The 12,443-nt window shown below is 44.0% G+C and overlaps 1 protein-coding gene across 1 annotated transcript in view; it reads right to left on the bottom strand.

Annotated features, from left to right (window-relative positions):
* Window positions 1-782: 782 nt before the first annotated feature.
* LOC309568051 (phospholipase A2 inhibitor NAI-like) overlaps window positions 783-12,443 on the bottom strand; it is a 32,724-nt gene continuing 21,063 nt past the window's right edge. Inside the window, exons 3-5 of the mRNA XM_082273632.1 lie at window positions 10,766-10,912; window positions 2,417-2,554; window positions 783-1,229 (exon numbers count right to left, since the gene is read on the bottom strand). Coding sequence (XP_082129758.1) covers window positions 1,042-1,229; window positions 2,417-2,554; window positions 10,766-10,912 — 473 coding nt within the window. The 3' untranslated portion in view covers window positions 783-1,041. The remainder of the gene's footprint in view (window positions 1,230-2,416; window positions 2,555-10,765; window positions 10,913-12,443) is intronic.

The raw sequence follows: 12,443 nt of genomic DNA, 5'->3' as shown, positions 1-12,443 counted from the left end.
ATCTGGTTCAGCTGTGCATAGAAACCAATCAGCTTCCAGTTTTTTTTTTGTCAAAGCTTAATTGAACAAGCTATAGCTATAATACTATAGCAAGCAATTTTTAGGGGGAGAAGAGGCCTGAACCTTTTGAATGGACCTGGTAATTTATTGTAAGATCCCCTTTAAATACCCTAGACCAGCGTAAAAAGACATTTCCTAAACCAACATTACTATTGTCAGATGTGGAGCCTCAGGTAAAACCAGTAAAGAGTGCTAAAAATGATATCTAATTTTACAATTTTTACTAAATAGATTGGAATCAAAGGAGAAGGCAAAATGGAGGTGCTTTTTGGTGGTTTATAAGTAGGCAGTGGCTTGAAACGGCTCCTGAGGGTTGCATAAGCTGCTTTCAACTATTCTGGAAAAGGCCCCCTTTTAACCTCATTTTTTTATTTGTTTATCACTGAAAAATGGACAAACCCCCCCCCCCCCCCGAAAAAATCAAAAGAAGCAGTACACAAATAACACAAATAACATACATGGCATACATAGAAAAAAGGAAAAAAATAGACAAAAAAAAAATAATAATCTGCCCATAAATACACCCCCAAAACATTTTTTAAAGAAAAAATGATCAAGGTTTTTTTTTAAGCAGAATTGAAGATTTTAAATTGAAATTTCCACTTCAGAGAAAGCCTGCCAACAATTTTGTTGTGAAATTATTTTGCCAAAGTCACTCTGTTCATTCCTATTAACCAGCAGGTGTAAAACACCATTTAACATTTTACCTCCCTTTCATGCCTTGTAGGAACAGTGGACAAAGCTGTGTCTATGGACTGCTCTTGGTAACATAGGAAATTATCAGATTATCAGGCAGGATAAACCAGTATTTTTTTTTTTGCGCATATTAAACACATAAAATATTTTTAATGGTTTGACTAACAGACCAAAAGGCAGCAAATAGAAGTCCATTGTTGGGGTTACACATACTTTAAGACTTAAATGTATTTTTTTTCTCTTTTTTCACCACTCTACATACACTTCTTAGCTCTTTAGGGAAGTTTATCCTATGACTTTGACAAGGAACATGGGAGCAAAAATCAGCAACAACAGACTATACTGAAGGCTCCCACTCCCGCTGGGACAAGTGAACTTCATCTCTTCTACTGTGTCTCCGGTTTTAAAGTCCATCTTCTTCATACACAATCCCGGTGTGCCGCAACCGCTCAGAGATGTGTCAGGAGACGACTCTGTGGAGTAAATATAAAACTACATTACTATAAAACATCACCAGTCACTAAAATCTTAGAAAAACATTTAACTGAACATATTGACTTCAATTCAAAAGGTGTTTTGATATTTTTTAAGCATGTAGCTTGCAGTCGAGGTATACCTGCCATTAAGGTCTTTAATTAGGCACATGAAGGGGGATCCCATTTTCATTAAAAAGACACAACAGGCCCACCCAAACCCCACCGCTAATTAGGTGGGGACTGCCCACTTATGACCCCGTGAGCACCATAATGAATGCCTTATTTGAGTTACTGCACATGTGCAGTACCACAAATAAGGGTGACACTTTGATCCTGCGACATTGACTAGGACATCTGGAATAAAGACCCCCTAAGGACCAGCATATCAGGGGGCATAGCTTAGGGAGCTGCATTGACTGAGGATTTCACATCTATACATGCACACTAGTATTGGCTCTGGTGATTGGTGGTTTTATGCTTAAATGTTCATTGCTCAATAGATGAGTTTTTCTTATGATGGCATCCCTACTATCCCTACTACTGAGTGTCAATGGGGCTCTAAAGCTCAGCCTGGAGCAGCACCACCAAGTACTAAGGTCCAAGATGCAGGACTGTTCCAGCAAATCTGAAATGAAACAGGTTCCAGTGAGTGGAGGAGAGCTCCTTCCCTTAGATCAACCCCCACAGTCCATAGATTGGTCTTCCACAGGTTCCCTCTACAAAAACTGCAGGGATCTCATGTCACATAAAACCAAGCATAGTTTATGAGGGAAATCTTTTGGATGTATTTTACCCCTATCTAGATCAGAGTGAACACCAGATTTAAGAAATGAAAAAAGTTATTATCTTCTTCATCTAGGTGGCACTACAATCTATTCAAGGTGGTGGAGAACATCATTCTTTAAAGGTAGTCCAGTGCCTAATTAGTCCAATCATTGGTACATTGTTTCTTCCAAACTCTCCTATCTCTGAGTATGGGAGAGTTTGTAAGGCAGCTTTAATATAAGAGGCTGATACCAAGTCAAATTCAAGCACTTACATTTAAAAAAATACATTTAGTGATCTATTAAGTAGCGATTTAGAGCTGCATTAATGCACACCTATATCTGCCTAAAGTTCAGCTTTAAATTTTCTTTGTTTAATCGCATTCATAATAAAGAAAGAAAATGTGTACAAAGCCATACTTTTTGTAATAAATAATGAGACACATTGCTTCTCATCCCCAGTGCAGTCTTTGCGGGTGCTGGAAGTACATGGTGTTTCCCCAGAACCTTGACATTCCATACAGGAGAACCCGTTCTTCTCTGTTTTAGTCTGTGGCACTAGCATTGAAGAAGAGATAAAGGTCAGTACACAATTTTTAGAGTAATCTAAGCACAGTTTGACAGTATAACTAGACAAATTAGGGCAAGGTGAACTAAGGAACCAAAAAGTTCCCCAGCTGTTGTGATCGCAACTCAAGCTTCAGGCGAAACCTCCCACCTCTGCACATATCCTAGGGAAAGGACACATTCTGGGGATTCCTCCCCTTCATCAATGTACTCCTAGGGGTGGAGCACATTATGGGGATCCCTCCCCTTTATCAGTGTACTGCTAGGGACAGGACACGTTTTGGGGATTCCTCTTCTTCATCAGTGTACTGTTAGGGGCGGTGCAAATAACAGGGATTTCTCCCCTTCATCAGTCTGCTCCTAGGGACAGGACACATTATGGGGATTTCTCCCCTTCACGTGTGTGTACTCTGTCAGGTTTATTGGGGTGATTAAATAATAGGAAAAAAAAATGAATTTAAAAAGCCATGTATATTCCATCTTATGCATATAGATTTTGAACAGCACAGCTTCCATCTTGTTTTGGAGGTGAATGAAAGTTCATATATGTTCTTTGGCAAAATGTCTCTTACAAAAGAGTCTAAAATTTCAACAGAGATCTTTGTATTTCTATTAAATCATAAATAAGTGGTACATGGACATCTCATCAGATAAGACATAATGGTAGTGCTAGTCTGTCTGTAAGTATTTTACCAATGGACAATAGCCCAGTGTACTTTATCAGACAGGTAAAATATATATAAGTGTTAAAGATGCATTATATCGTATGTAAGAAAACACGAGTAATAATTATACGTATATGTATACATATTTATTTAGGAACGTTATATCACATTTTGGGTTTATATTTTTACACATAGTAATCTTACTTAAGCTAAATACTAATTACCTCATTTTATGTAAGTTTGTGTTTAAGTTTTTAAGGTAATATAAATCCTACAAGCCAGACACTATGTCTCACAGTAATGGCAGAATTTAAATAATGAATGGCTTTTCACTGGCCAGACATGTCAAAGGTCATCAGATAATAATTGTGGTCTAATTATTTTATGCTGAATCTAATGAACAGTATAATACTGCCACCTTTGGAGATACTACTAAATGTAGTCTTGGGGTAAATGAGATTTTCCAATATAAAAATATATATTGTATTAAAAATATAATTATTTAAATGGCTTACCAGATCCAATAATTGCCAGGGTACATGATGGAGATTAGATGGACATTTATGTATGTACTGAGAGTATGGACAAGTTTTTATGTTGCTTTGATGATTACTCTAAAATATAAAGAAATCATCATTTAACTTTAATATCTAATATTGGGTTATTAGGAGAGGTGTGACTATGACCTCACCAGTTAATGGGTAGAATATCCCAACCAATGGGGATAATGTTCCTCCCTCTGGGTTTAACTTATGGTAATTTTAATAGTCCTTTGTCCAATACCATATAAAAAGGAGAACCCAGATGTAATAGGACACATTACACATACTGACAACACCCCTTACACTTGCAACACACACACTACTCACATCCATACATATACTCATCTGAACATACTCCATTTTGCTCCATCATTTATCTGAAACTTTGAAGGACGCCAAACGAAACTCCTCCCTCACTGGCCACCATCTTGGGAAGGCATCCATCTTAAGATCTTAAGGACTCTGGTAATGACCATTTGAAGCTAGCAGCCATCTTAAGTGTGGTAAATATAACCTTGCCATTTATTTGATTATTTAACAATTGTTTATTTCCTTCCTTATATGTTTTATATTGCATATTTAAGGGTCATAAGATTACAATCCCAGCCGTATAAACCATAGTAGATTTTCTCTAAAAAGCTGATTTTTGTTTTTATACATTTTTATTAATATCAGATTCAGCGCATTATTGCGACATCTGCAGTGGAGTGACTATCGGCTGCGCCATTCGCAGACATTTGCGGTCTGATTATTTAGAATACTTACCTATGGTTTATGCTATACCTGGAGAAAAGGTAATCTTGCTTTCATTTTGTTTCATTTTTAGTTTCATTATTGAGCTACATATCACATTGCATTGATTGTTTAAAGTTTGTATTTTATGTAGAGTTATTTTTTTTGTGTCATTTCTAGTTTGATCATTTATTGTGAATACATGTCTTGTGAATAAATATCTTTATATATATATTCCTTACTGTAGACTGTTTTCACTAAGATTGGTATATGCTTTTAAAAAATAAATTAATCAATTAAAACGAACTTGTCACATATTGATTTGTGGAAATAAGTTGAGATTCTCCTACCTCACAGATCTTTGCTTATTGACATAAATAGACACTGTTATATTCAGAGCAGTATAAATATTCTGACAACTCCAAGGGACAGGACTTATTCTGGGGATTCTTCCCCGAAACCAGTATAATCCTAGGGGCAGGACACATAACAGAGATTCCTCCCCTTCATCAGTCTGCTCCTAGGGACAGGACACATTATGGGGATTTCTCCCCTTCATGTGTGTGTACTCCTAGGTACAGGACTTATTCTGGGGATTCTTCCTCTTCACCAGTAAACTCCTAAGGGGAGGACACATAACAGGGATTCCTCCCCTTCATCAGTCTGCTCCTAGGGACAGGACACATTATGGAGATTTCTTCCCTTCTTCAATTTACTGTACTCTTAGGATTTTTTTCTGGGGATTCCATTGCAGAATCCTCCCCTTCATCAGTCTACTCATAGGGACAGGACAGGTTTCAGGGATTCCTGACCTTCATCAGTGTACTGCTAGGATGCACTATGGGATTCCCCCCATCATCAGTGTACTTCTAGAGAGAGGACATATTCCGGGGGATTCCTGCCCTTCATCAATGTACTCTGGGAGGGGAAATGTTATAGTGATTCCTCCCTTTCATCAGTCTGCTCCTAGGGGCAGGACACATTACAGGGATTGCTCCTCTTCATCAGTGTACTTCTAAGAGTGGGACACATTACAAAGATTCCTCCCCTTCTTAAGTCTGTTCCCAGGGGCAGGACATGTTATGGGGATTCCTCCTTTTCATTAGTGTACTCCTAGGGACAGGATGCATCCTGGGGATTCCTTCTCTTCACTGATGTACTTCTAGTGTCAAGATGCATTCTGGGGAATCTTCTTTAACAATGAACTCGTAGGGGTGGAACAAGTTATGGAGATTCCTCTCCTTCATCGATATGCACTGCATTCTAGACTGTTGCTTTAAAATGTTTCCATTTTTGGAAGCTGATGTTTTCTATATGTAGCCACTGGCCATGGGAGTACATTTTGCAATGGTATATACCGAATAAGCTCTGCATTCTTTTATGTATGTGAATAGAGATGGGCCCCACAGTCCCCTGCCCACCGAACCCAACAACCAAAGCCCAGGGTTGTCGGGAAGAGACCCTTGTCCCCATTAACATGGGGACAAAGTGCTTTGGGGTGGAGAAGGGTGGGACAGAGCCCCCTGCCCCAAAGCACCCCCCCCATGTTGGGGGCATGTGGCCTGGTATGGTTCAGGAGGGTGGGGGAGCGCACGCTTGTCCCTCCCTTTCCTGACCTGCCAGGCTGCATGCCCGGATAAGGTCTAGTATGGATTTTGAGGGGGACCCCACAGAATTTTTTAAAAAAATGTTGGGGTGGGGTGTTCCCTTAAAATCCATACCAGACCCAAGGGGTGGGACCCCTTTTGTTTTTTTTTTCTAACCAACACTTTTTTTTTTTAATTCAGCTGTCAGCAGAGAAACCCATTGACAGCAGATGACTCATCAGTTGTTAAGGATGCTGCAGCCGCCTCCGTAACAACCAGCTTACACTGCGCCCTGATTGGGAAAAGCTTTGCCCAATCAGGGCGCAGAATGCAGTGCGCAGTGCATTGCAGGGTGTTTGACGGGGCGAACACCCTGCAAATTTGGGTGTTAAGCGAACGTTTGAACAGGCAAATGTTCAGCCTGAACTCATGCTCGGGGTGAACCATTCACCAAACCAGTGTTAATTTCGTCGACTAAAACCGACTAAAACGTTTTCGTCGACTAACACAATTCAGATGACTAAAATACGACTAAAACTAAAATGGCATTTTAGTCAAAAGACTATAACTAAAACTAAATCGAAATTTGCTGCCAAAAATTAACACTGGTGCATGCTCAAAGCATAAATAATAACATATTAGATTTTTCACTCCAGGACCAGCAGTAGTATATAATGAGTTTGGAAATTGTAGAGAAATGCTTAAATAATGCATTACAAATTACAATTGAACTACACCCATTTGATTATAGATGACTAAAATTAGTTTTAGTCGACTAAAATGTAGGGCGTTTTAGTCGACTAAAATATACTGGAGTTTTAGTCGACTAAATACGACTAAAACTAAAACACTTGCAGAAGACTAAAATAGGACTAAAACTAAAATGCCATTTTAGTCCTAAGACTAAGACTAAAACTAAATTGAAATTTGCTGCCAAAATTAACACTGCACCAAACACTATTTGTGAGTGCAATATAATTTTTTCATTGAAGATGGTAAAAATAAGTACACTTGTTTAAAGTGATTTCATTCTTCTGTTATCTGACTCATGGAGCTACCTTTAGTTCATGAAGACTCCTGTGTTTACTGAATACTGTGCTTTACATTAGTGCACTTTTTAAGTTCTAAGCACCTGACCCAAAGTTGCCCTAACATGAGGAAGATTTACAAGAATGTGTAAGAGTACTATGACCCATACTTTTACTGCATCGGCCACTTTCTTATATGTAGATAGGTAGGAAGGGTTGTAGGATGCAACAACTATTTCCTGGGGAATGTCTAGAGATAGTAACTGCAGTACAGCAGTACCCTGAATAATTTACATTTTGTCGTAAATTCTCCTGAAAATTAGGCACATCTATGCCTAAATCTATATAGCTGTATATCTGCAGTGTGAGGTCATTTAATGTACTGCTGCTTGGACTGATATTTAGTGATGTCACTACTGTGCTGCTTACTGTTCTCCATGATGGAGAGGAAGCCGTACCTAAGGACCTGCAGCATAAGGATCACCCTGCTTCTGTTTCATTCATTGTGGACTTTCTGCACCTTTCTGGCTGCTTATTGAATGATTATTACCAACTACCGTATATACTCGAGTATAAGCCGAGTTTTTCAGCACATTTTTTTTGTGCTGAAAACTTCCCCCTCGGCTTATACTCGAGTCAAAAAAAAAAGTTCCCGGCCGCTCCGACGTGTTTAAGATTTAAAAATGGTGCCGCCCGGCGTATACATGTCACCGCGCATGCGCCGCCGCCGCTCGGGACAGGCCGGGAATAGCCGAACGTATACCAGCTTTCCCGAGCGGCGGCGGCTCGTGCGCAATGATGTTTCGGCGCTGGGCAGCGCCATTTTTAAAATGAAGGGGCCTCTGGAACAGGTAAGTGAAACACAGCCGCGCTAGTATGCCCGCAACCCCGCATCCTCTTGTACCATGCTTGCCACCCTGCATTCTTCTGTACCATGCCAGCCACACTGCATTCTCCTGTACCATGCCAGCCACCCTGCATTCTCCTGTATCATGCCAGCCACACTGCATCCTCCTGTACCATGCCAGCCACCCTGCATTCTCCTGTACCATGCCAGCCACCCTGCATTCTCCTGTACCATGCCAGCCACCCTGCATTCTCCTGTACCATGCCAGCCACCCTGCATTCTCCTGTACCATGCCCGCCACCCTGCATTCTTCTGTACCATGCCAGCCACCCTGCATTCTCCTGTAACATGCCAGCCACCCTGCATTCTCCTGTACCATGCCAGCCACCCTGCATTCTCCTGTACCATGCCTGCCACCCTGCATTCTCCTGTACCATGCCCGCCACCCTGCATTCCTACCCTAGGCTTATACGCGAGTCAATCATTTTTCCCAACTTTTTGTGGTAAAAGTAGGGGCCTCGGCTTATACTCGGGTCGGCTTATACTTGAGCATATATGGTAGTCAGTAGATAACCTGCCATCGGAAGGCAGCTCTGACATGAGCTCTACCTTTACCTAGATGGCCACCTCTATACAGAGACACAGTACAGAACAAGGCATGGTAAGTCAGTGATGGGGAAAAGATCAGCTGCAGGAAGATAACAAGCAATACTGGTGACTAGCCCTTGGCCCTGTGCTTGCCTAGTCACAGTTTGGGTCTTATTTGAATTACTTAAAATTAAAGGCTCCTGTATGGCAGCATAAAAAAGTAACAAATCCAGTTACTAATTGATGTCCAAGCTTCATAATATAAATAAAAAGCTTCCTTTGCCTTCCCTGACTGCGCCAAATCCTCTTTCATTTGTATCTCACACGCTTCCTCTCCTAGACACTGCAGCGCACAATGGGAGGGTTTCAGCAACAGCGGCAGTGCTGTCAATCCAAAAAGCAGTGGGCAGGTCTAGGTGTGGCCAAGTGCTGATTGACAGGTTACAGCCATGTGAATCAGCAGTGACTATGGTGATAGCCAACTCCCCCGCAGCATCTTTGCTTTCCACTGTAGTGCAAACAGGCGCAGCCTACATGAGAGTGGTGACTCTGCTTTGAGTTCATGAGCAGTGCAGCATCGTTGCCTCACCATCACAGGAAGCTTCATTGGGTGGGCTTCACTGGCAGGTTCTATACATATTTTTTTGGACTTTTCATAAAGACTAGGAGAAAATTGTAAGTGCAGATGAACTTATAATTGAGTGTTGCATTTTCTGTAATGGGAGGCAGGGCCGGCGCTCCCGCTAGGCGAGCTAGTCGGTCGCCTAGGGCGCACTGCTGCCTAGGGGCGCAGTCACGGATGCAGTTCTCCCTCCTGCTCCCACCACGGATGCTGGCCCCCTTGCGCTGCGCGCCCCCGTGGATGCTGTCCCATCTCGCGCTGCGCCCCCCCATGAATGCTGGCCCCCTAGCGTTTCCCTCCTCTCTCAGCGCCCGTGATGTGCAGCTCCGCCCACCGCTACTTCCGGGTTTCGTCACATGGACCCGTGGGCGGCAGGGAGGAAAGTGCTGGTGGCGGAATCTGGCTGCCCCGGAGACCAGAGAACATAGGATGCTGAGCCGTGAGGAGGCGGTGCTGTGGCTGCTCTGGGGGAGGTAAGATTAGTGCATGGAGACCTTTGTGTGCTGCTGCTGTGCCTTATGTTACCTGACACCCTGCTACCCCCTCTCACCTGACACCCTGCTACCCCCCCACCTGACACACTGCTACCTGCTACTCCCCCTAACCTGACACACTGCTAACCCCCCTCACCTGACACACTGCTAACCCCCCTCACCTGACTCACTGCTCTCCCCCCCTCCCTAAAACACTGCTCTCCCCCCTCACCTGACACACTGCTCTCCCCCTCCCTGACACACTGCTTTCCCCCCCCCCTCCCTGACACACTGCTCTCCCCCCCCTCCCTGACACACTGCTCTCCACCCCTCCCTGACACACTGCTCTCCCCCTCCCTGACACACTGCTAACCCCCCTCACCTGACACACTGCTCTCCCCCCCTCCCTGACACACTGCTCTCCACCCCTCCCTGACACACTGCTCTCCCCCTCCCTGACACACTGCTAACCCCCCTCACCTGACACACTGCTAACCCCCCTCACCTGACACACTGCTCTCCCCCTCCCTGACACACTGCTTTCCCCCCTCCCTGACACACTGCTCCCCCCCTCCCTGACACACTGCTCTCCCCCCTACCTCCCTGACACACTGCTCTCCCCCCTCCCTGACACACTGCTCTCACCCCACCCTGACATACTTTTCTATCCCCCCCCGCCCTGACACACTGTTCTCCCCGCACCCGGACACACTGCTCTCCCCCCCCCCCCCCCCCTCCGTGACACTATGAGTAATGCAAGTATAGGGGGGAGTATGGAGAATGCATTGATGCAAGTTCTGCGAATATAGGAAAATAGGGACATTTTGACGTTTTTTTAAATTTATTTATGGGGTGGGGGGGGGGGGCGCAAGTAGCTGGTCTTGCCTAGGGTGCAGAATAGTCTAGCACCAGCCCTGATGGGAGGCTATCATCCTACTTTAAGTTCTAATTTTGAGCCACTGTATTTGCTAGTCACACTGCAATACCAAATTTCACCAGCAGGTAACTTTCTAGGTAAGTCTCAGATCAACTCAGGTCCTAAAGGCAATCTCAAACGGTTTCAATGAAAATGCTTAGGACTGTTCGGAATAAATTCAACGACAGGCATGTAGTACTTACACACAGGCATGGGAGGAACGCAGTTACTGGTAGAGCAACAGGAACTACTTATTTTCATTACTCCATTTTTGTAGGTAAAACTTTCCTTCTGAGAGCACATTGATTTTTCCCCACAAGATCTCTTGTACTGCTTCACTTCCTCCCCACCTGTAAAAAGCGAGAGAAAACAAGATATGTAACAGGGGTACGTGGCATCTTAGACTCATTTTGAACATAACACATTCACTGAAAGCAGAACTATCACTGATTGGATTCCCGATAGGGAACATTGATTACTTACTTACTTCCAGGGTCGGCGCTTCCACTAGGCAAACTAGGCAGCCGCCTAGGGCGCATTGCCACCTAGGGGCGCAGCCAGGAGTCGGCACTCTCTCTCCATCATTAATTCTCCATCATGAATGATTATTGTGAGCTGAGGCGAGGGGCGGAGGTGGGGGGGGGGAAGAAGGGACAGCGGAAAATGCCAAGTGTCTTGGGCCGTGGCAGAACTACAAGGCCCTGGCTTTCCACCATTGTTGGAGGGGCCCCAAAAGGCAAGAAGGGAGCCCCCCAGAGTGCTGCCTGCATGATGATCCTCTTCAGGTGGAGCTGAGCGGCCTTAACCCCGGGCATGAAGTGACTCTCTGCACTGAGCTGGTGGGCAGCCGTTTATTTCCCTGGGTCGGTATTAAGCAGGGAGCGGAGGAGAGCTGAACCTGAGCCGGAGCTCGGCACTGGAGGGCGGAACTTTTACTGGGGCAGAAGCGATGAGGCACCAGAATGGTCTGAGGAGGTTGGTGATGAAGGACGTGCGGAGCTCTCTTACAGCTGCTTTTCCCTCCACCAGGAGCCACCGCATTTAACAGGGGTTCGGGGTCACCAGGTGTGCCATGAGGAATTGGGGTCCCTGGGTGGGCCATGGGGGATTGGGGTCCCCAGGTGTGACACGGAGGAACATCAGGGTCTCCAAATGTGACATGGAAAAACATCAGGATCTGACATAGAGATAGATAGGGGTCAGTGGGTATGACAGCATGAAATGGAGGGACATTAGGGTCCCCGGGTGTGAAATGGAGGAATATGGGTGTCACTGGGTATGACAGCATAACATGGAGGAACCATCAGATCAGGGTCACAGAGGAGTTTTTAACCCCTTCCCTGACTTTTGGGGGGGGGGGGGGGGGCGCGCAAGTAGCTGGTCTTGCCTAGGGCATAAAATAGTCCAGCACCGGCCCTGCTTACTTCCACATCGATTTACTGAGATAGAAAGGGAGGGGAAATCTTCCCGCTTACCCTTTTACTCCACTGTAACTCTGTCACTAAAAGGGCGAATAAAAAGTTTACTTTTAACCACTTTACCACCGGAGGATTTTGCTGTCTTCCGTCCAGGCCACTTTTTGCGATTCGGCGCTGTGCGAATTTAACTGACAATTGCGCGGTCGTGCGACGCTGTACCCAAACGAAATTTACGTCCTTTCTTTCCCCACAAACAGAGCTTTCTTTTGGTGGTATTTGATCATCTATGCGATTTTTACTTTTTGCGCTATAAACAAGCGTTTATTTTGAAAAAATAACAATATTTTTCACATTTTTTTATATGAAATTCCCCCCCAAAAAAATGTAAAAATCAAAATTTTTTAAAATTTTCGGCCAATTTGTTTTATGCTACATATGTTTGGTAAAAAAAATCGCAAAAAGC

Source organism: Pelophylax lessonae (assembly GCF_965119305.1).
Source record: "Pelophylax lessonae genome assembly, chromosome: 12".
NCBI lineage: Eukaryota > Metazoa > Chordata > Amphibia > Anura > Ranidae > Pelophylax > Pelophylax lessonae.
This window is presented reverse-complemented; position numbering and strand designations above follow the sequence as displayed.